The sequence below is a fragment of the Notothenia rossii genome (assembly GCF_949606895.1).
Source record: "Notothenia rossii genome assembly, chromosome: 8".
NCBI lineage: Eukaryota > Metazoa > Chordata > Actinopteri > Perciformes > Nototheniidae > Notothenia > Notothenia rossii.
The window spans coordinates 16,474,061-16,499,010 of NC_136906.1; the positions used below are offsets into that span (position 1 = coordinate 16,474,061).

The following is a 24,950-nucleotide window of genomic DNA, read 5'->3' on the forward strand; positions in this document are numbered from 1 at the left end:
TGAGACTGGAGGAGGTCTAGCTATGGGCCCACTGGACCTCTCTCCAAGTATGTGGGGAAGAGGAGCAGTGAGGGAGGCCGCACAGGCTTTATGCAGAGGAAGGACTTTGATTTCCCTCTTCCAGATCCTGCTGCTATTTAATCCACAACCCCCCACTGAACTGTGACCACAGGTGCTCTTCATGTCCAGAGCCTGCTCAATGCATTGTTTATCCAATCAGCTGATGATCAGTTCAGCTGCAGGTCAGCCTAACATCAATCTGACAGAAAAACTGAGGCCAGACGGAGAGGCATCCATCACTAACGGGCCGGCACACTGGTTGTTCAAGCAAGACTTCTCTTACACAGCACTTAGTCACTGCAGAGAAAAAGGCTCTCAGCACCACCATGAAGCCAGATATCCACTGGGGTCCAGCTGTGCATCCCTGTGGTGGCATTCCACACTCTCAGGATGTGTGCATGTGTTTGTGTATGCAGACTTTTTTTGCTGTACATTTTCTTGTCCTGACTGCATGCTTGGCCAGATGTAGATACTTGGACAGCTGCTGCGTGCAACAGCTTGCACTGAGTTTTGGTCAGAGTTTGACACCAATTTGCTTCGACCTTTGCAATTACAATGCTTGAAGATAAACCATTCAAAGGCTTTGCACCATGCCTGTCTCTAAAATCAAATGAGAGGTGTGGTTGTCACTTCACCAATTTGCCTGTGCTTTAAGATTCCGTCCCACATCACGAGTGTGTGACATCATAGCCCTGAGGTCCCAAACTGTGGGGGTTAGGCAGCTGCTTTATGGTGGAAAAGGTGGACCCTAATGACATATTCCTGCGTCAGAGAGCAACCACGAGGCATGTGGTAGAGGGATGGTGGGAACCCACAATTCACTTGTACTTATTGCCTTAAACCAGGCTAATACAAGTGTACCACATTTAATGTAAAAAGAGTTCAGTTGGTTCTTTCATTGTGAGTAAGGCACCACAAAGTAACTGTCATCCGAACATTTTTGTTTTTTCACAGTGTTGTCAACCTGTTGTGAGGCCACTAAAATATGTTTGCGACTGAAGTAAAAAAACTCTGATGTGGCCGAGGATTGCTACCAATAATTGGGTGGAATATAAGTGGTACAAACTACAGTGGGAGAGCCAGTGGGAGTGTTTGAATTGATATCACAGTGGGGTTTCATAGCTGCTGGGGATTATGGTCAAGCTGAAAGGCAACTCAGCAGCAGGGAAGGGAGGATTATAGTGGGCAGTGAATCAGGCGGCATGCAGGGAGAACAAGGCACCTGATGCACGCTTACATTTATCTTCACAGGGATAAGCGGCACTTTATTTGAGATCGCCATGACACAAATGTCCTCTCTTTGGTAACGAAAATGTGTTAGCAATCAGATTTCTAATAAGACAATGGTGTTATTCATCCATAAGTGTGCTGAACAGATGAAACGTGACTAGTGTCATATATAATATACTTGCAAGTCCCAGTTCTTGACCTTTGTTTAGGCTGAGAATGTCAGAGGAGATGCTTGATGTAGCCAGATGAAGTTTCAGTGAAATGAACTACAGAGGGCATGAGGTCTACGATCTCCATTGTTATATTGTCATATTTAAATAAAATGTATAACCCTATGTACACATATATTTACAGAAAAACATACCAACTAAAAAAACAAGGGAGTGTAGACCCCCTTGGCGGATGTCTACACTTTTCAAATGCCCTTCAAGTTACTGAGATTATTATTGACCCCTTTACTTTGTCAATCATTTGGAGTTTTTGAAAATGTTGTAGTTAACTGATATCGGCTGTAGAGTATACCAATGGATTTGATATGTGCCACAAGGATGAAATCCTCAATTGGACTCTTTAAAATCTAAGTTAAAACGAAGCTGAATCAATAGCTGAACTCAAGTTAAACTGGTAAATGACAGGGAATTGCTCTCTTGGCTCTCATATAATTACAGTCTAGTTCTGTCAATTTTTCCACAATATCTTATCGCTAATCATTGCCATGTGTGCAGCAGTGGAGGTGACACACTCATTCTTTGCAGTGCTGCAGTGTGATGTGTCTATATGGGGTGACAGCCAGACTGGAGGACCCATACATTAAGAATAGACAGAGCGGATACAGAGCTTGACTCACACTAACTTGCAAACTGAAGGAGACCGCTTTGCTCCCTGGCTGGCTGGGCTCACGGAGCATGCATTTTTCTCCAGTTAAACTGTAACCACTAATCACCTCTCGGCCTCACTGTTTCCTCCTGGAGCAGGCCATTCCTGGGTCCCCAGGGTGGGTTTAAATGCCCCTTCTGGCACAATTTGGTCTATCCTTTTCAAAATCACCTGTGTGGGACATCCCAAAAGAGCACAGACTCTTGCTCTTTCTGCTCGGATCTGCCACAGGGAAGTGTAGGGGTCAGTTCCTCTGTTGCAAGTCTGCAGACCTGCATTTCCAAAATAAACACAGACAACTCAGTGCCTCACTCCAGTTACCCCGCCCTACCTCTTCTCATTCTCCTTAATGCTCCTTCTGCGCTCCCTGCTCAGTGTTTCTACCGTGAGAGAATTTCAGCTTGTAGAGCCTTTCAGACAAAATGCAGACCATGTCTGGTGCAAGACACATTTGATGAGGAAAAGTAAAAGAAAGAATACAGGAGTAACGCCAGGACTCCTAAGAATAACAGCAATCTAAAGGAGCTGCTAAGGGTGGGAGGGAACAGAGGAAAAAACTATTTTTACAAAGACCATTTTGGGTTTCTACCAATATACCTGAAGTGTAACTTCTGGTTGATATTAAACCTCTATCCAGCCGGAGCTTTTTGATATCTGGGAACTGAGTTCAAGAAGCTGAGTTGTACAGTAATATGCTCACAGCAATGCAGTTTAAGTGGAGACACAGCTGGTTTGTATTATTATTTACTTGCTTGGCCAACACCCTGAATTCTCCAGTTTACCCTCAAACAGCAGTTCAGTTTGACTGAGGTATGTGTGTGTGTTTGCTTGTTTGAAGAGAAAAAGAAAGGGAGGAGCCGGACAAGAGGGGCTCTGCCTGTAAGACGGGTGAGGAACAACATGCTGGGCAGGGAGAGACGGGATTGATGGTGTTTTTGAAAGAAGGGGATGAGGGGTGAGGCATTTCTGAAACTCCAATGAGGCTCTCAAGTCTGGGCCCGGCTCCCTGTCTGGGCATATCTAGTCCTGTCAGCTAGCTTCCAGACTTTGCCCCCTTCACCCCCCCCCTCCTCCCTCCATCCACGACTCCCTGGGACTCCATCTCCTCCTTGCTTGTAACTTTGCTTCTGCTCCCTCTTTTCCTTGGTCCCTCCCTCGCATTATCGTCTCCCACTTTCCATGAGCCCCCAGCTTCATAAGTGACGCTTGCAATTATATAAGACATTCTCCATCTTATACATGCAATAAAGGAGGGAGAGAAAAAAAGTTTGGCCTGTAAGTGTTTACCTTGGTGTGGAGATGTTGCCAGCACTAATTTAATTCATATGTACCGTGGCTGTTTTTGTTCTTATGAGGGGAGCCTTATATTATATGGAAATGTTTGAAAGTAAGATTTAGTGAAAATAATACTTATTCTAACCTTAGATACTTTAGCGAAAAACCCCCCTTTATTTGGTTGTTAATAGTTAATAATTCACTATCAGTGGCCATCTTGAATAATCGCTGTCTTAACACATCCTGTATTTCTTTTTTTACTCAACCGATTTCTTCTAAATGCCCATGCTCCTTGTTTGCTCAGGTCTCAATAAATGGTGCCGTTAGTCATGGTGAGCAGGGCTATTCCTTAATTGATTCTAAATGTCAGCATTGATTCGGGACAGAAGAAGAGTGTGTAAGAGCACGAGTATCGCCCTGACCTTCAACACTAATTGAGATCCTCTCTTAGGCTCATTCTTTCCAATGCTGCCGATATACTAAATGAATGCATTCGTCCGCGGCACATTTATTAGCCCTTGCTGTGTGTTTCGCCAAATCAAAAGAGGAATGAGATCCAAATCTTTGTTTCCAACAGATCGCGCACATGCCAACAAATCTAAATCAAGAGTTTAGTGATACTCCATTTTACAGCATTATGCTCAATTCTGTCTGTCGCCATCTCACTCGCCCTCCATCTGTCCCTTTGCATCTGTCTCTCTGCTCTCTTTTTTCCTGTTTCTCCCTCTTGGATGGAGCTGCAGAAGATAAAAGCTGTAGGGTGGAGCCTGTCACTTAGTTGAGCTAGAACACAGACGTACAAAGAGAAACGGAAAGGGAGGGAGATAAAGGGAGAATAGAGAAAAGACTGTCATATTGACCTTGTCTTAATGCCAGCCTTGGTGGGAGGGGACACAGCGCGGAGAGTTACTCAGAGAAAGCAGGCGCTCCATGTGAGGAGGGAGAACACAGTTAAGTTGGCACAGCCTCACAAGGAAAAGACAACACAAGCCTTGTGTGTACATATATCCGTGAGATCACTGGCGAGGGAGGCAGAAAGGCTGTGATGAAGGTATAGCAGACAGTATGGGGGGCACGCCCAAATTTAAAGAAGCAGGAGCTCACGCTACAGTGTGTGTTTCCCCAACACACACGCATGCAAACACACATCACGTCACTTTGTCTGTTAATTGCTCTCCTCTGTTTTGTATTCCTACCTCTTCCTGTTTTCCTCCCCTTTCAATATGCTTTGGTTTTGGAATCTGAGCCCCTGCCCTGTCCCTTCTCTTTGTACATAAACACTCTAATGCACACATATATAAACTTACATGCTAACAAACACACACCAACAAAGAAACTCCCAGTCCAAAGCACATCTGGCTCTGCATGCTCCCCCATCACCACCCCTACCCCTTCTTGGCTTTCTCCTGTGCAGCGGGGCTGGTGCACAGGTGTCCCCCAGCCCTCTCCAAGGACAGGGAGTGGCCGTCCAGAAAGTCTGGGACAAAGAAGTAGCAAAGTTACGACACCGTAGACGTGTCAGATTGGCTCAGCAACACCACACAGCGATAGAGAGCGCAACCAGCACCCCACCCCATGCTGCCCCAAGCCTGCCGGAGGGCCGCGTTGCATAAAGCTGTTGTTGGGATCATATTACCATGGCCATTGAATGAGAAGACTTGCTTCCCAGGGAGTTCACTATGTGCTGTTGGCTTATTGAGTTGCAAGCAAATTTAAGTGGCTGGGGTCATTGTGTACAGGCAAAAGGGGTTTGTTTCTCATGCGTGTGGTGCCATAATATTCACGTCCAGGAAATGACTGTGAGACAGGCGCACCCCTCCCAAAGCTGGAGCGGTACCACAGCGCTCTGAACTGGTCTGAACTCCACAACACATCCAACATGCTGTTCACTAGTGTGTGTGTGTGTGTGTGTGTGTGTGTGTGTGTGTGTGTGTGTGTGTGTGTGTGTGTGTGTGTGTGTGTGTGTGTTTTATGCATCTGTATGGCTGTAAAAAAGGGGCTGCATATGTGTTTATGTGTGCATATACTGAATGCCTCTTTAGCTGATCCTTGGCTTGAGATGGTCACTGAGAGGATAGACCATGCACATTGTTCAAGCAACTGGTGCTGAAATATACCCCGGTGTTATTGTACCAAAGTTTCCATACAATGTCCTCCCTATTAATCTGCCCTTAGCGTGCTGTTAACTGTGTGGGAGAGAAGGGTATAGAAAGGAAGAAAGAAAGATTTTTGGACCTCTTCCCGCTCCCTCCTACTCATGGCTTAGAACTGGGGTTGGGTTTTCACCAGTGAGGGAATAGAACAGACATCTCCCGTTGAGTTCAACCGCAGCTGCTTTGTACTCTGTTGTGTTTTGAAGTGAGCTTGAAGCTGTGGTTGTTATTAAGTGATATACTTTTCTACATCATCAAGTTTGGGGATGCACACCTGTGTGTTTTGTTTTTAGGGCTGAAGCCCTTTCTTGAAAGGCTTAAACCCTGCTCTGGGATTCAGGGAGTGGCCTGTTGTTTGTGTGTGTGCTGAGGGAACCTGGTATTTTAAAGATTTAGGCAGGTGCCAGAACTTTGCATTCCTTACCTGACCTTGTGCTCATTTCTGCTGCCTTTAGGGGAGGTCTGCCTCTACAAAGCCTGGAAACCAGGGACTAACGTATGTGTTTGTGTGGGAGTGAGTGAGTGGTGTGTATGCATAGATCTCTTCACAAAAGCATAGCAAGGTTTCAGCTTTAATCTTGGCCCTTTAAAATGCAATAACCTCACTCTCCATTCATGATTAAGTGCGCTTTGTTTGATAAGATCAGTCTTTGCATGCATGCATCTCTACAAGGCTGAGCATATCACTGCATATCCATTATAACTCAGAGAGGTAATACATACGGTCTTGCATTGCCCCAGCAAGGAAATGTGTTGTGTGATAAAAGTATAGATCTCAAGTGATAAAGGTCAAATTCCAAATACATATTATTTGAATCTCATACTGCCAGTTTAGGTGTTAGAATAATGCTAATGTTGGTCTGAGTCAGCTGGAATGACAGCATTTGGTGTGGGAGTAGCAGAGAACCGTCACTTCCCAAACAGACCCTATCCAGCAGACACAGCTGGTTAGTGGGCTGATCTAAGGCGGAACGAGCTGTTGTGCTTTACAATCTTCCAGAACAAATCCATTCAAAAGTTCCTTCGGTACCTTCAATAAAACAAAGGACTCAAAATAACTTCCACGCGGTACCCCCACTACACGCACATAAAACAAAAACAACATGTTTACCCCAAGTTAAGTTTTGGACATGCACCAACTGTTAAACAGAGCTGTTAACTTTTATCGCTGTGCTTTTTCCCTACATTACCCACCACTAGCCTCAGACAGTTTTTCCTCCTTCTCTCATTGGCTTCATTTCTTCTTTTCTTCTCCCCCCCCCCAACCTCTTTTCTTTCCTCTCCTGTTGCTTTCCTACTGAGCGTGTTGTGGTGACGCCCCTGCTTTGGCTAGCGAGCCGACTCCAGACCCTGTGATTGCGCGCAGGAGTCGGAGGATTGCATCACTGCCTGTGGGGAGAAGCCACAGGAATGAACTGAAAATGGGGGGAGAAAAGTAGAGCGAGAGAGAGGTTGATGAAGGAGAGGAAGAGGAGCTAGCAAGGAAAGGACGATGGGGACATAGCCTGAGGAAGTGAGGAGGAAATCGACAGGGAATTGGGCTGGGGGAGATCATGCAAGTTTTTGTTTACTTGGAAGTAAGGGAGAGGAAGATCAGAGAGGAGGAGTGAGATTTGGAGGGAATGCATTCAGTGGACTGCAGGAGGTAGAGAGGCCCAGCAGAGTTAGTGGGAGGTCTCCTTCCACACATACTTCTCTCCTCTTCTCCTCTTCCTTCCTCTTCTCCTCTCACGGATGGTGGTAGGCCTCCTGCTGCGTCCATTGGTTCCCCGCCGCCCTTTGCTGCGCTATGAGACTGCTATGTTGTGAAATGCCCCACGTTATTGTAAGATTAGTCACCAGTTTTCGAAGCCTACAGTATACCGTTGTGCGAAGTGCCTTAAGCATTAATGTTGTGCTGGTTTAATGCTCAAACTCTGAGTCATCGTCCACTGGAGGATTATCTGTTTATCACTGATTGCTGTCCTGATGCTACAGTATAGATTTAAATTGTTTTAGTTGATTAAAAACGTATGGATCTGATTCTTAATGATAGTAGGCAGAAGAAAACTTACCATGAATTGAAACACATGTTGCTACACGTGACCCCTCAATCACATACTGTTAATGTCATATAGCAGCTACTAGGGAATCTAATAAATGGACTGCGGCTTGGGGGAAGTTTCCTAGTCTCGTGCCAATGTGCAGCTACTCTTTCCCCTTATACCTGCCTCTTTTTAAATGTGTTCTAGCAAAATAGTCGTTTTTTCTGCTTTAATTGCAAAATCGATGTTCTAATTTTGAAATACTCAAATGAATTAAAGGATCGCAATCTAGATCTTTTAGTCTCAAAACTCAAATTGGATAAAGGCAAGCATTATTTATATTTATCTGATAATGCATGCTTCTCTTGAAATTCATCAGTCATCCTTTCGATCCATCCCACTCTGAGTCAAGTCAGGTCACTGTGTTGTGTGATAATCCCGGGTTGAGCAGGTCACAAGGCTTACTGACACAATGTGAAATCTCAGCCAGATGGCTGTTTATAGATCATGCACGGCCTAATCTTACAATATGGTGGACTAAGTGAAATTGCTGTCCTGTTGAAAGGCCTCCCTGGATGCAGTTAAGATGCACCCACTCACACTATCCAGCTAATGTTATATTCAGCCCACACAGCCATTAATATTAAACCTCAGACCAAAATCAACGAAGCTGTCAGTAGCTTTTATTTTTGCAGTGTTTCTTCACAAAATCTGCATCTTGTCTGGGTAAAAAGCAAGTATGAATGTAGATCTATATATCTGTAAGATCTTAATACCACAATACTAACAAATAATTCATAAATAGAGGCCAGCAATTATTCTCATATTGATTTAATGATTGTTTTGTCATTTAAATCAGTTATTACTTTACATTACATGTCATTTGTTAGACGCTTTTATCCAAAGCGACTTACATACTCAATACTGTGGACAATCCCCACTGGAGCAATTTGGGGAGAAGTGTCTTGCCCCAATTATCTATCACATCAGAAAATTGTAAAAATGGTCTTTATCAGATTAATTTAAATTCATCTATCAACTGATCAATTCATCCACCAGGTGTTTCAGCTCGAGCTATGGCTTGACAACTCTTATATTGAAACATGCCATAGAGGTGGGTATGCTGAAATGTCTTAGTATTTAGATTTTTTAGAATCATCATAATCCAGTATGGGCGTACAGTACACAAAGATACCTTTTACTGTGTACCTAGATGTCCCGCTATTCTTAACCGAAAGTTTGTCAATCTAATGTCAGGCTGTTCATACCAAAGTTTGCATCCTAACAAAAGGGTTAGTGTTCAACCACAAAGATATGTTGTGCTAAGCGCGTGCTCTGCCTTTCTCATGTAGCAGTCTCCTTTGACAACAAACCGCAAGTGCGTCCCGCCCTCCTCGCTCGGTGCCTCCCTCCCTCCCCCCCTCCTGGCACCTTCCCTCCTTGCCTGCCCTCTGCCTGGAATTCCTCAGTGTCTGAACGCTCTGGCTGCAGGCCATCGGTAGCTCGCTGAGAAGCTTCCTGTTGCTTTCTCTCCCTCCTTCAATCCGTCTATGCCTTACTTTTTTCCTTCCTTCCTTCCATCCCTTTCTCCAGTCTCTTGTATTGTCTCTGATATTTCCCTTCATCTTCTCCTTCACATCGTTATAACTTGGTTTTGTGTGCTTACACTCTGTAATTGGATATATTCCTATTCTCCTCTTAAAACCCCAAAAGAACAATCTTTTGCTTATTTTTCTCTCTGAGTTTAAGCATGAACACATGTGTCATTCAGTCTCTGTACAGCAGACGTTGACGTGTGCTCAAAATATTTCCTTTTTCTTCAATAGCCCTTCCCCAGCAGTGGCTCCATGCATGCTGCCATTACATAATCAGTTGTACGATCCTGTGTGCTCTTGTTGCAACAGGAGTAAGGAGAACAGGGTCACGTTTGGATTGACAGTCGCTTTAACATTTGTTTATCTTGAAGAAATGGTGGAAAAACAGGAAATAATCAGGCAACGAAAATACCATTAAAGACAGCTAGGAGTGTTAGGTGAGATAAAAAGGAGATGAGAATTGGAAGAGAATGACAAACTGAAAGAGGAAACAGAGCGGTGAACTTGAGAGAAAAACTAAAGTAAAGAATATAGCAAGAGAGAAAAAGAGGGAATGAGAGGCCCAGAGGAGGAGGAGGAGTGGAAACTGAGGTTTCCTGTCTGAGGAGGCGGCTGGCTGAGGAGGACAGAGGCAAGAAAAAAGACATCTCTCAGCTGTGTATGTTTACGTGTTGAGTTATCCATCAGGGTTGGAGGGTGGAGGGCGTTTGCGAGGGCTGTGGCTCAAATTTGTGTGTGTCAGCGGAGGTGGGGTCACTCATGGCACTTACGTCAAAAAACATCAGCAATGACAGAAGAGGGAGTGAAGGAGTGACCCGGTGTGGGCCTGTTTTCTTGAGTCTCGAACAAACATAGTAATAACTGGGTATTAACCTGTCTCACCTTAGCTGTGTGAACTTCTCTGTGACTAATATTGCCTGAATTTGATATGAGTCTGTGTAAATGTTAATGTTAAAGGTAATAAGTATTGTTAATGTAAACCTTTCTCCTTAGCCCCAGTTAAAGATGTAAAACCCAAAAGTGAGGGGTCAGAGTTCACACCACACCCATGCCGCAATCAGTAACCTTTGACCCTTTCCTCCACACCTGGTGGATGGAAAACCAGCAGGTCTAGACATGAGCTATTCTACAAGCACAGGTCTTTACACATCACTGCTTAACCACAAAATTACTAAACCAAGGGAGCACATTTACTAAACAGAGATGTTTACTTTTAGTTTATTCATATGGTCACCTTTTAAAATGGATTAATTCAATCAAGTTTCTGCCCCCGAAACACGAGTAAAGATAATGATTGGTCTGCAATTCCTCACCAGTATCATAAGGTTTTAGTAACTCTGTAATAACTCTTAAGGTAAAAGTATTTTTTGTTTTGTGTGCATCTTATGCTGTTATCTCAGTTTCATAACTTGGTCTTAAAATTATTAGTTTGGTGATCGATAGGTGTCGGTACTGTCAAGCTTACGGTCCAGAAAAAGAGAGACTCTATTACAGAATGGTCGAACATATATGATTACAGACACAACAGCCATAAAGTCGAAACACCGGCTATTAAGGACGAGACCAAAACTAACTAGTCAACCCTAGTCTTTAGACAATTATTGTTGAGAGGTTTTTAATCACAAAAACCAATGGGACTAAAAAGAACCTGCTATGCAGCCACTGCTAGTCAACCACGGAAGTGAATCAAATCCTATAACTAACACACACATAGCAACACATAAATGTAGATAGCACGGAGCAAACCCATCGGACAAACCTAACAAGAGTAAGAGGCTTCAAACAAAGGCTTAACTAAACGGGTCACCTTAAAGGCTTCAAATTGGAAAATCACTGAGCACCACGTTAACTGCTCTCTCACCGCTATCTTATCAACGACTTACAAAACCAACACGTGTGATATTCAGCAGAGTCAAGCATCTTGATTTGATCAGAACCAAACTGGCCAGGCCAAGTAGACATACAGGATAGATTGTCACAGTATACTCACTAATTCTCAACATATTCAGAGCCTGAAGAGGTTATTGAGTTGAATTACAGCAAGATATGCAGGAACTGGTACTTTCTGCAAGTTAAGTTGAACTGTAGGGTGGTCATTAAGGGTTTTATAAAAACATGTTAAAGCCCTTCACACGTACAATTACATCGGTAACACAAGTGGTTAGACGCTCCCAGCAGGTTCACCTCTCTCTTCGCGTTCTGTGTGTGTGTGTGTGTGTGTGTGTGTGTGTGTGTGTGTGTGTGTGTGTGTGTGTGTGTGTGTGTGTGTGTGTGTGAGTGTGAGTGAGTGTGAAAATGAAAAGAAAGCAAAGAGCCTCAGGGAGAGATGGCTTACCTCCTACAGACCACCTCCCAGGGCCACAGCGGGCGGCAGATTAAGTTACAGCCAATCTCAGAGGGGGGTCACACAAATTGTGCACACAAATTGTGCACACACACACACAAATTGTGCACACACACACACACACACACACACACACACACACACACACACACACACACACACACACACACACACACACACACACACACACACACACACACACACACACACACACACACACACACTCTACTCTCTTAAACCCTTTATAGGAAATAAAATATTACACAATATGATTTTATACCCTGTAACATAATCATCTTATACTGGTTATGCTCTCTGATGCTTTTTGTTGGCTCTCGATGCTGCACCATCAGATGGAGCAGACTGAGCCGATATGCGATCCTGTTCAGATCAGATCAGGCTAAAGATCAATCGGTCGCAGCATGGGTGAAAGGTCAGCTCTGATCCATGTGAGCCTAGCCTGGGAGCGTTGAGGTGTTGAAACACATAGCCGTCCTATGACCTGATGCCCCAACGTGCTAACTCACCCATTGGCTAACTCCCACACCCTTCAACCTCGACCCATGCTCACCCCCCCGAACACACACACCTCTTCAAAGGGCGGTTTCCTTATGCAATGGGTGGACGTGGGGGTCGGGTGGGAAGGGGTTATGCAGGGGAATAGGTGACAGAGGTGGCTAAAGAGGACACACACAAACCTCTCTTTCAGGACTCCTTTTCCTCCACCACTTCCTCCTCCCTTCATCCTCACCCTTGTATATCCTCGCTGTGGCCCCTTTGGTCATCCCTTCTCTCCCCTCGCTCTGCTGTAGCCCGTGTTTACTCTGTGAGAGAGAGAGAGAGGGCCCAGAGAAGGGACAATGCCGCCTTTCAGAGAGACTGTCGACCCCACGGCTGAGCAAGGAAGTCTGCATGGGGGCCAGCCAACACCCCTTTCACAAACTTCACAGCCATCCGCCACTGAGCTTTACACACACACACTCACATATCACGCTAACGCCATACTCCTGCCTTCACTGTATCATTCTTTCTCTTGGTTGCCCTTTCTCTTTGTCTCATATTTCCCACAAACCCCAGCGTCAGTGACTGTGGCTCACGTAACTAGAGTCCAAGATCCACATGCTGTGAGTCACTTCCCAGCCAGTCTACATTTTCTCCACAAAAAAATTAGGAAGGGGGGTGGGGGGTACGGCAGTAGGGACTGATTCACCAGAAGCTGCACTGGCCCGACTTCACTGGGAGAACATAAGTGCGGTATGGCCTGCGGGTAATGTAGATATCTGATGACTTAAGACTTTCTTAATGAACTAATTGTCTTAAGGTGTGTCCAAATCCCAAAAATACTTAGTTTATTGTCCTATAAAAAAAAAAAGGCATTTTTACTTGAAACGGTTTTACATAGAAAAACAGTTCCTGATACATTTTCTGTCAATAGGCTAATGGATTAATTGAATCTTTTCATTTTTAATAGGTTAAAGTGAGCAGTTAGTAGAAATATTATGTAAGCTCATTTAGTAAAATTATGGAAATATTGAATACTGAAGCACTCATGACACACATGAATTAAAAGGAAAAAGGATTTAACAGCATGGCAGCATTGTCATTTCTCCTTCTGAATCATACCAACACTGATTTTCATTATGTTCACATTTTTAATAAATTGTCTATACAGTCCATTATGGAGGTTAAGTAATGGTTTGCATGCGAAGCAGCTGCCTGAGAAGGGCTTTAGTGTGTGTAGACCCCTGTAGCGCTTCACAGTGAGAGCTGTGCGATCACATGATTTGAGGTGCCAGAGTAATTTACATCCTAGTTGTGTGGTTCCAACATTTCCATATCGGTTTTTTTATTGTATTTTATAGTTAGGATTATATCACTGATGGAAGCCAGCTTTCTGTTTGTCTCCGCAGCTGATAGGATTTATAGAAAGGTTAAGCTGACTCTCGGTCCGTGCCTCAGGGTAAGGGCTTTTGCTCGATTAAAGTGGATGACAGACGATTTTCTGCTACTTTAGCCAAACAATAAAGCCAAAAGTCTTGGCAGGCTTTGTGGTAGGAGTTACAGTAAATTAGTCACACCCACCCAATCCAGAGAGAGAAACAGAAATGTGGTATTAACCGCAGCTTGTACTAAATGAGGTTCATATCCGCTTTGACAGAGCCTCACATGTTTATTTTCATAGCTAATGGCAGAATTTGCCCACACAAAAAAACATCTATGGTCAAAATGATCATTAGAGCAACTACCAACAATATTCCTTTATCATTACACAACTGACCTGGGTTTAACTGATGGAAACAATCCATTTAGCATGCGCCAGGGTTATGATGGATACATTTTGTAAAAGTAGGATGATGGAGACATTATTAGACAGGGGTACATCTGGTCCTTACTGTAACAGTTAAATGTCAAATTATATAAACAATAAGTCAATTCTCAATAAATAATAAAAAAATGTCTCTCTCTTTATAACCTAATACCAGGTCTTGTCATTTTGTAAAAGAGGCCCCCATGCAAAGCCTGTTGCCTTCTCTTGAATCGATGCTCCTTTCTGTACTTATATCCCTACTTAGAGCAATTTCAATTGTTGAACCTGAAGACACGATCAAGATGGACCGGGTATCATGTGCTTGCAAGTGCAGTCTATATTAAGATACAAAACGATAATATGTTTATCTATATGCATGTGAGAACCATGAACGAGTACTGTATATACAGTATACAGAAAGATCTCACTGATAATGGCATAATGCTCCTCTGTGTGAATGTTCATACAGTATGTTCTTCTGTTTGCATCCGTACGTGTGTGTATCATCATCCTCTTATCTATGGCTGAATGAGTCTTTACACCCCCTCTGGATGTATGTGCATGTATGTGCATGTATGTGCGTGTGTGTGTGTGTGAGCTTGTGACTGTCCCTCGTTGGGCTGGTGAACCTTGTGACCTCTCTTCTCCGTGCCTCCCAGACACAAGAGCTTCTCATGTGGCCCCTGGCCAGTCGCTCTCAAAGCCCACCATTCACTACCTCCAACCGTGGCTTCTGTGAGTGTGTGTCGGCATGTGTTTGAGGGAGAGGGAGGAAGAAGGGGGGGAATTTGTTGAAATTATAGTTTGATTAATTATTTGTGTGTGTGTGCTTCTGTAAGTATGACTATGTGTGTGTCTACATTCAACATGCACACAGGGATCTCTTCTACATGAATTTGAACAGAAATATAGGACACCCTGTAACTGTGTGTGTGTGTGTGTGTGTGTGTGTGTGTGTGTGTGTGTGTGTGTGTGTGTGTGTGTGTGTGTGTGTGTGTGTGTGTGTGTGTGTGTGTGTGTGTGTGTGTGTGTGTGTGAGCCTGGTGAGAAGGGGCAGTGAACCCTAACACATTGTTGTGGAAAGCTCGTCATTAAACCAGCAGAACTGTATAGCACCGCCTGTATGTGTTAAGCAGCACATGCTGGATTAGGGAACAGTCAGCATTTGTTTAAATTGAAAGGATCTGGAATCTCTGTCTTTCAAAGAATTGTATTTCTTCAAGAGCTTTTTCTGTATATTATTAACCATTTATTATTGTTTCTGTTGCTTCAAATATGATTTCCTTCAAATATGATTTCAATTGACTTGCTGCAACCAACAATTGTTTTCTTTATTAGTTAATCTGCCAATCATTTTCTAGATTATTATGTCATTACTGATCTCAGAAATGTCAGATAATGGTTAAAATAGTATAATAAATAAAATAGTAATGGTGTTGTTTTGACAGTCCAATCCATACTACGTGTTCATGAATGACTACTTAAACGTTTAACCAAATATCAACAGTGACGATTTTATATATATTTTTAAAAAGTATTATTATTATTATGAGCTCGACACATTTTTAAGCTCTCCTCAACCGCCCTGACTAATAGGGTTCATCTACGTGTTTGATTGAGTAGAAGTTTGCTAAATTCCTTGCATGGCCCAACACGGGGATGCTGGTTCAGTCTAGTTGCAGATAGAGGAAGAACACAGCTTCACCTCAACATGACAGCTAGATGGAGCGTCCTGCCCACATCCCTCAGGCTGGGTCCAGAGGTCAGTGTGTTTAGAGGAGGGAGGAGGTCCAGCTGGCCTCGTAGCCCCGGGGGGGGCTGCCGGTGGGTCTCAAAGGTCCATTGGGTCCAAGGTGCACACTGTGGGGGCTTGAGTGGGGGCAATGTGACAGGGTGCAAGGGCCGGTGACTGGCCAAGGGGTGGGGTTAAGCAGGGCTGGCGGTGAGGGTGACCATCTGGATTGGATTGTAGAAATTCCTCAGGAAGAGTGCGCGAGTAAAGGTCAGCATGGAAGAAGAGGAGGGGGTCTCTCGGATGTCAATGTGTGTGTGTTTATTTTTCTTGGGCTCACTCAGTGTTTCAGTTTACGATTGTGGTCAGTTTACCATTGTTGGAGAGAATGTCTTACCCTGCGGGATTGTGGAATGTGAGATGCTTTCAACAACATTCACGTGGGAAATATTGCAGGTGGGGGGATCTGACTGTCACTGTTTCACATCGGAATGCAGCATTTCATTGTATGTGTGGCTATATGAAAAGCAAGCTGTCCCTCATTGGCACCACTCGGCCTAACGCTGCCCGTCTGTGTGACTGTTTGTGCAGGTGGGAGGTCAGCGGGTTGCGGTCATGCTGTCCCTGGACGAGCCCCTGGACCTGAAGCTCCCTCGGCGGATAAATGGGCGGGACAGAGGGGCCCGTTCACCACCCCACTCTCTGCTGCACCCCAAGAGAGCTCGTCAGCTCCGCATGGCAGATGATGGAACCGCAGTCATAGAGCCTGCTTCACCAGGATCTCCACACTCAGGTCGGTAACAACTCAACAACGCATAACACACTAAATTGTAAAAAGAAATCCGAAATGTCAACCTCATGTTTATGGGAAAGTCTGTACAAAAACGTACAATTCATCTAACAGATCCCCCAGGTGAAAGGTTATCTTAACAGGTGTGTGTTTATTTTTCAGGTGTGCAGGTGGTCCCTCATGATCGGACAGACACCCCCACCCCCCCTGCTGTGGACCTGAGCATGTCGCCCTCCTGCCGCCACACCCCCAGCTCTCCAGAAATGACCAACGGCAACTACTTCCCCTCAGGGGTGAGTCTGAAACTTAAAGACAAACACACACAGACCCTGACCAGCTTTAATTCTGCCCTCCACGAGGTCCATTGTTTCCCTGGTCTTTGCTGACCTCTGAAATAATAAATATCGTCTTTCAATGCAGTAGTGAACGGCTAACACTTCCCTGTCTACAGCAGAGAGTGACTCAGCCTGTTGGGGTCAGCAAGTCAGGAACAACATTGGGTTGTGTCACACTCTCTCAATAAGGGAATACAGCTATGCAAGGGGTGGGAGGCCTGTGTGGCAATGAGTGTGCATGTGTGTGTGTGCATGTGAGAGAGAAGGGAGAAGAAGCTCTTATCAAACACCTCTTGTGTCCCCAACAAGTACCTCAACTCAATGGTCCCACTGGCATGACATGTTAGTGCCTGTGTGTGTGTGTGTGTGTGTGTGTGTGTGTGTGTGTGTGTGTGTGTGTGTGTGTGTGTGTGTGTGTGTGTGTGTGTGTGTGTGTGTGTGTGTGTGTGTGTGTGTGTGTGTGTGTGTGTGTTTATAATCCAATTTAAGAGAAGGTACAGCCATGCAGACCTCACGCCACCTAATTCAATTCCCTCCCAATTGAATTGAGATGAGCTGGCTGGGACCATTCAGCCGACCCACGTCCCCCTGAGTCCCAGAAAGCCCCCCTACCCCACTGTTAAACAACCTCATGCTTTACTTATCTCCAGGGGACATTATAGGATGCTTTCCGTCCCTCCTTACTCTCTCATACAGGCTTCTTATAGATGAACAGCTGCACAGACTCATACTCACATTTTCTCTCTCCCTACAGCATCTCACAAAGCAGCGCACATAGTTTTGCATGCAGAGGCAGAGCTCAGAGCAGGGAATTTGCCTCATTTTATGAAATTTGTCACATAGGCATTTCTGACATAGCTGACCATAAGATACGATTAGACAAGCACAGGATTGTGATCCATTTGCACCCTTATTCTCTCTGTGCTTCCCCTACTCTTGGACTCATGTGTCCTGTATTCAAAATGTCCCTTTTTAAGACTCTGTTTTCTTGAACCCATTTTCCCAGTGTGTGCGTGTGCGTGTGCGTGTGCGTGTGCGTGTGCGTGTGCGTGTGCGTGTGCGTGTGCGTGTGTGTGTGTGTGGGTGCATTAGCATTTGGAGCCCCAGCAGAGGCTCAGTGAATTTAGCTGCTCTCCTGCAGAGCTCAGGGTTGAAGGGGGGTCTTTTAAAACGCAGCGGGTGACTACCAGAGTGAACATTTGAGTGAAGAGATGAGATGCAATGTAGACAGTCCGCATCAGAGCTCACACAGCCGACTAAACAGGAGATGTTTACCGTTAGAGTTCTGATTGTGAGCATCGTGAGGTTGTATTCTAGAGCTCAAATATTACCCATTTTAGTTTTTGAACTAAAGCTAAACTCGCGTTGCTCTTTTTCTGTTTGTTTACTAGAATTCTCACATGTCACAGGCCTTTCAGTTTTTCATGCCGATTGGAGCTGGGGGGGGACTTCACCTGCCGTCCTCCATGTTTATCAGCCAGACAAACGACAAGAGAGCGTCTCCTGACCTCTCGGCAGATGAACAACTGGCCTGCCACTGGAAGAAGGTAAGATCGAGAAAGAAGAAGAAAACCCATTCATGGTCAGCCCAATATCCGTTCATCATAACAATTCCATTGAAATGCTTTTACTTCTCTAGTGCCATCTGCTCTTTGACTCCCTGCAAGACCTGGTTGACCATGTAAACGACTTCCATGTCAAGCCCGAGAAGGATTCTGGGTACTGCTGCCACTGGGAGGGCTGTGCTCGCAAAGGGAGGGGCTTCAATGCACGGTGAGGAAATCAGACACTTGGGTCATTTATTATCAGTGGAGATTTCAATATTTCAAGACACTTATTTTTGTGTTGCTGCAGGTACAAGATGCTCATCCACATCCGCACACACACTAATGAGAAGCCCCATCGCTGTCCCACCTGCAACAAGAGCTTCTCCCGCCTGGAGAACCTCAAGATACACAACCGGTCACACACAGGTCAGTGGTAGAGCTGCACACACACAATAAGTCAAAGCCAAAATCAATGTTTTCCTAAACCGGCAACAGATAAGTCCTAGTGGTATTATTTTGATGCCACTATCTTAATGACATACTGTATTTGTTTTGCTTTCTGTTTAGCTTCAAAGCGACCATCATCACTGCATTTGTTTACAAACTTCACAGTGGAGTAATTTACATATCATGTTTTCTGAACGCAAGAAACAAAAGGAAGCAAGAAACTTAAAGAAACTAAATTTGAACTAGAAAACCACATTTCAGTGCTTTGATAGAGAAGCAATATTTCTAAGAAGCAGGTTTTTTACTAACTGATCTAGATTAGTATAAATAACTTTTTTCCCGTTCTACCTCTTCACGTTCTTTGCTTCCTACTCACCTGGGCTCTTTTGCCATGCAGGTAGAGTTTCCACAGTTTACTGGGGAACCTTTCTAAAAGGCAGATGTTGTGAATATTCTATAGTCATTATATTGTGCAATAACATTCACTTTATAATGATAAATCAAAGGAAAAAGTTATCTTTTGCCACTTATATTTTGTAGAGTAAAAGTGAAAGAATGATTTATGAATTCTCAACATCTGAATCATCCCCCCCCCCTACAGGTGAAAAACCCTACATCTGTCCTTATGAGGGTTGCAACAAGCGCTACTCCAACTCCAGCGACCGCTTCAAGCACACACGCACACACTATGTGGACAAGCCCTACTACTGCAAGATGGTGGGCTGCCTGAAGCGCTACACAGACCCCAGCTCACTCCGCAAGCACATCAAGGCCCATGGTCATTATGTAGCCCAGGACCAGGGCTCCCCAGGTGGGGTGGGCTCCCTGCTGAGGGGGAGTCAAAGTGGAGTGCTTTCTGGCGAAGGGCGGAGGGATTCCGAGCTGTCTTTTGTGAGTGCAGCCCACATTATCATCCCAGGGGCAGCGGCTGCTTTCCTGGGAGGCCATGCTCTGCAGGGTCTGGGGGGGGGGCTAGCCATGTCCTCCCTCAGTTCTCGGCCCCTGGACCTCAGCGCACTGGGCTGCCCCGGCTCCTCTCCAGGCACCTCAATTCTGTTCAACGGCTCCCATCTGGGCCTCAGCAAATCTCATCTGCTCTCCACAGCGTTCTCCTCTTCGTCCCTGGGCTTGTCTATGATGCCAATGCTGGGGGCCTCGTCTGAGCGAAGGGCCCTGAGCCAACAGGCCAAGAGGGGACGGGGGGCGGAGGCTGAGAACAAGGTGACTGGTGGGGTCCTCAACCTCTCCACGGGATCCCATGATCCTCTGTCCTGGGTGGTCATCCCCCCAGGCACCGTGGTGCTGAAGCCAGCTGTGGTCAACTGATACACACGCACATTCCAGAAGAGCTCAGGGGGGTGGGATGGGAGGGTGAACGCCACAGTGAGGGTACAGGCGGTCAAAGGTGATAGAGATTGGCTTGCACAATCATATCCATTGCATTTCAGTGAGGTTGGAAGAGGAGAAAGCTATAGAGATACTCATCACATCCTCAATCAGCAGAACATAACACTGCACCTCATAAATAAGTATACAACGCAAGCCTCTTGTTTTGATGGGAAAATAAACTTGGGGCCCAAGAACTGTATGGCTCTGTATTTCTATCACAAGGCCTGACAATGGGCTCCTCTTTGCCCTCTTATTTTTTATTTTGTACTTTCTGCATTCCTATTTCCTGAACGTGACAGTCTTAGTGCTCTGTGTTCTTAAAAAGGTCCTGATTCATTCATATGTATTTATATGGCTGTACTTGATCGACAGTGTGCCTCCAGTCTAGCAGTGAGATGGATACACCATAAAACTGAATGACGCACTCACAGTTAGACAAACGTGCACTTAGGACGATTCTTCACAGTTGATTTTTAAGTATTGACCTATTTTTCACAGGCTTGCTGTGATTAATATGATTGAGACAGGCTTGCCAAACCAAAGCAAGTGAACTCAAACAGTCTTGGATTTGCAGTTTCAGCTCAATTAAAGACAGCACTTAATAGTGTCACCTGGTAATAGTATTGAAACCTCAAATCTGCTGCTAAGCTTTCAGCTCCTCCAGTATACTGGGAGAGAGCACTAATGACAATCTATCTCCAGTTTGGGGAGGGTGACCAACATGGACCAGCCTAGTCCAGGTGTACCGACTAGGGGCTTCTACGACATAGAGCCACAGAGGACTCAACACAGAGAAATGGTGTTGCATCACCTGACAATGACCAAGTGGAATTCAAGGCACTGCTGTGTCTGGCTCCTCCTTCTGGTAGGACACGATACACAACATCCCGCTTTCCATTTACAGAGCTATTCCTGTTTTTACTTCTGGATTGTCCAGCTGCTTTCCCGTAATTGAATCAACACGGCCAGATTGTGTATGAAAGGGCCAGTGTGGTGATAAACACTAGTGTCTTGTTTTGCTTAAAAGTGACTCGACCTAAAACCAGCTGTGAAAAACAGGTGGTTGCCAATTTAAAAGCCCAACTTGTTGGTTGACGTTTTGTCAGAAGTTCAACAAGTCCGATGCCGTGCCAAAAATACCTGGAGAGGGGGAAAGGGATTTTACGTATTGTGCCAGAGAAGGGGGTGTGATGCACTCAATGCCACATGCAGCTTGACTGACTAGGAAGCCACACTATTGTATTGCAAACTGCCTCATATACTCTGCCCAAAGCGGCATAAAAAGAAGAATAATTAGATGTTTGGGAAAAACTTTTCTCACAGTTCGATTAAGCAGTCAACACGCACTTACCACACACAATATTCCTTACCTGTTTATGAAATGTTACTGCCAATTCATTGTTCTTTAAAAGCTAGTTTGCTCTTTTTCAATTTGTCTGCAAGGGTCAATTCTGCTGTGGAGTCTTTCCAGGCTTTTGATCCTCAGTGTTTATGCATGTAGGATGTGGAATCCACAGGGTGGAGGTAGGGGAGCAGGAGAGGATCAGCACAACACAAGGAACATTCCCTCAAGAGACTGTCACACCCTCCTCTCTCCTTCCCCGTCTCCATCACTGCTTATGTTGGTGGTTTTACTTTTCGATCGCCCATTCCTACAAGTAATTGCCGTTTTACATTGTTGTCATTCTACACTTTTTGTTTGGTTATGTTCCGACGAGACATTTTTTTCTGATGTTGAACTTGCTTCTTGTGTTGTGTGACAGCTGCTCTGCGCTCAGCTTTCTGCTGCCAAGTGTTTTTGAAGGGCGGAGGAGAGGACATGAGGAGAGGTTAGGGATTTCTTCTAGAGCAGTGGTTACCAATCCGGAGGGATTTAGGATCAATCTGGATCAGATGATGACCACATTGATATAAGGAAGAGGTCATCTTTGCTTTTTAACTATGCTAGCAATGTTGCTCTTTGGAGGGCCAATCCAACTCTACGGCCCAGAACGAAAAATCTCAACAAGTATTGGATGGATTGCCATGCAGATTATAGTATTAATGGCTCGAGGCATACGGCTGCACAGAGCTATCTGCTGGCATGGCTTTAGTACTTTTAGTAACTGTTCGTCTTGTTTCCTGTGAAATACTAATCATGGCTTGCTATTCAGGGAAGATGACACAAAATGTGAAATAGAGAAAATAACTCACAACCATATATATCCAAACTGAGGCCATTATTAGGAGTCATTTAAGGAACCACAAGCCAAAAAGGTTGGAAACCACTGCTCTAGGGGTAAAATATAAAAACTATATATCTAGTAGACCAAATAATATCACATTCCTCCATGACAATCACATTAGAGTACAGGGGATTACTTAGATAGGGTGTAGGGACCAATTATATGTCTGTATGAAGTGTCCTAACAACATTATCTACTGGGCTGAATTAGATAACCATGCTTCCTTTGTTCTGACTTTTAATTTTCCACTGCTAGATAAAAGGAAACCATAGAGAATTAACATCCAACTGCGAAATGGCGGGCAGTGCTGGGAAAGCGTGAGAGCAAAGAGAGACAGGATTGGCTGAATGAATGGACAAGGGAAAGCGAGAGATGAGGGAAGGGACTGAGTGCCAGCGGAGGAAAAGAGGCAGAGGATACTTTGCTGTGCAGCCGCCCTCCATCTGGCCACCTAGCAAGCAAACAGCCCTCTCAGCTCTGAAGTCACTGGCTGTGCTGTGCCCAATGTGGCAGAGACTCACAGGCATACCAGCCCGTACAAAACTAGGCCACTGAACTCTTTCTGCCCTCTGGATTTTTTCTTTTCTTATAGATTAAAACCCAAACGCTCAACTCCCCCACCTCCCGGCCACAAAGCATTTTTAGCAGAGATGAGGAAAACAGGCAGACTAACAAGCTGCATTCACAGTAAACAAAAACAAATATAACCCCTCGCTATCTGAGGACAAGCTCAGTGTTGACCCTCCCACAGGCCTGCGCGGATTCACAAACATACCAATGTTTCTGCCTCTGTAATTCTTAGTCATCTTTATCACAGACAGCCCCTCCACTCTATCTCTATCTCTATCTCTATCACACACACACACACACACACACACACACACACACACACACACACACACACACACACACACACACACACACACACACACACACACACACACACACACACACACACACACACACACACACACACACACACACACACACACACACACACACTTCAGGCTGGGCACTGATGTGAATCTCTCGTGCGAGTGGACAATCCTGGCATGTGATGTCATCAGAAACAGGTGTTAAGTAGGCTAGACATGGTTTCCGTGGCAACAGTGAAACCCACAGATGCGGCGGCTCTCCTCCTCCCTGTCTGTCTCTCCTCTGCAGGTCGAAGCCGGGGACAGAGAGAAAGAGGCGGCAGAAAGCTGAATAATTTGACACGGATCCTTTCAGGGTCCACATTTTTTTCAATATCAAATAAGCTGTATGATCCATTAACCCTTTGAGCTCAGTCTGTATGAACTGCACTTTTGTTCCCCTCATTTGTAAAGACGGGGATGTTGTCACATCCTTTCTCAGTGTACAGCGTAATTCATTATTCTTTTGGAAACCAAGAATAATTGTAAAAATCATCCACAGTTGTCACTATGTCTGAATTTGATGTATTTTTTTTGTTCATGGTATAAAAGTGGTACTCACCCCTGGAGATGTTAAAGTAACCCTCACTTACTGCTATCAAGAGTGGAAGGGAAATCCAGGGCACACAATTTGCGTTAGCTAGCTGATTCAGTGTCATTGTAAAGGGGTGCCATTGACTGAAGTGCCACAGAGTTGCACAAAGGGTTAATGATAAGACTAAGGCCACGCAAGGCCTGTTCCAAGTTATGTTTTTTGCACATTTGTGAGATATGTCAGTATTTTAATTTTTCCAAGTGCCTTTTTATTATAGGTAAGATATAGAAGTTATACACTATATGAAAAATGATTATATGAAAATATATATTTTCCTGGCATCATGTTCTGTGGTTGAACATGAAGAATTTTAGAGTTGTAAAAGTCTCCAATTGGTACAACATAGCGGTGTTCTCCTGTTTTAGAGGAATTTTATTACGATATTGATAATAATGTCAATGAAAAGAAAATGTTTAATAAAGTTGTATTTGATACAAGTTGTGTATTCATTTCTGTTCCAAATATACAAAAACATTACGCATCATGACATAAAAATAGTCCAGGTAAATGTGATTCTGTCCTATTGAGACCGACATGTGCAAACTTGATTCTGCTATCACACATACAAATGACTGATTAAAAGTCAACAAGCTGCAGTTTTAATCAACGTATTTACCGTGTAAGATCCACACTAGATTCAACTGTGACATAAATAAATGTGTTCTATTGTTCCATTGCTCCAAAAAATTGACAAAGTCAAGACTACAGAAAAAGAGGAAGGCTTTTATTTGGTTATAATTTACAGAGGATGGGGAAGGGAAAGAAAGGTTAAGCATAATTTGACTCTTCATGTTTCCGTATTCTACTGTGATTTCTGATTCGGTTGTTGTGTCTGAATACTAACTTCCTCGTCTAGACGCTCTTTAGCCCGCACCACCTGCACAAAAAAGTCAAAGAGAAGACAATTAGACAGGAAGAAAGGCGATCATTGCATTTAAAGGTCTCCTATTATGCTATTTTTAGACATATATTATGGGTCTCAGATACAGGACTGTCTCAGAAAATTAGAATATTGTGATAAAGTTCTTTATTTTCTGTAATGCAATTAAAAAAACTAAAATGTCATACATTCTGGATTCATTACAAATCAACTGAAATATTGCAAGCCTTT

At 44.3% G+C, this 24,950-nt stretch overlaps 1 protein-coding gene across 2 annotated transcripts in view; it reads left to right on the forward strand.

Annotated features, from left to right (window-relative positions):
• glis2b (GLIS family zinc finger 2b) overlaps nucleotides 1-24,276 on the forward strand; it is a 28,092-nt gene extending 3,816 nt beyond the window's left edge. The window contains exons 2-7 of one of the 2 annotated variants that reach the window (XM_079641740.1): nucleotides 16,189-16,390; nucleotides 16,550-16,680; nucleotides 18,132-18,269; nucleotides 18,362-18,495; nucleotides 18,577-18,695; nucleotides 19,318-24,276. In XM_079641740.1, the coding sequence (XP_079497866.1) occupies nucleotides 16,213-16,390; nucleotides 16,550-16,680; nucleotides 18,132-18,269; nucleotides 18,362-18,495; nucleotides 18,577-18,695; nucleotides 19,318-20,042 (1,425 nt within the window). In that variant the 5' untranslated portion in view covers nucleotides 16,189-16,212 and the 3' untranslated portion in view covers nucleotides 20,043-24,276. Of the gene's footprint in view, nucleotides 1-16,188; nucleotides 16,391-16,549; nucleotides 16,681-18,113; nucleotides 18,270-18,361; nucleotides 18,496-18,576; nucleotides 18,696-19,317 lie in introns of both variants that reach the window. The other variant, XM_079641739.1, reaches the window with a different exon arrangement.
• Nucleotides 24,277-24,950: the final 674 nt, after the last annotated feature.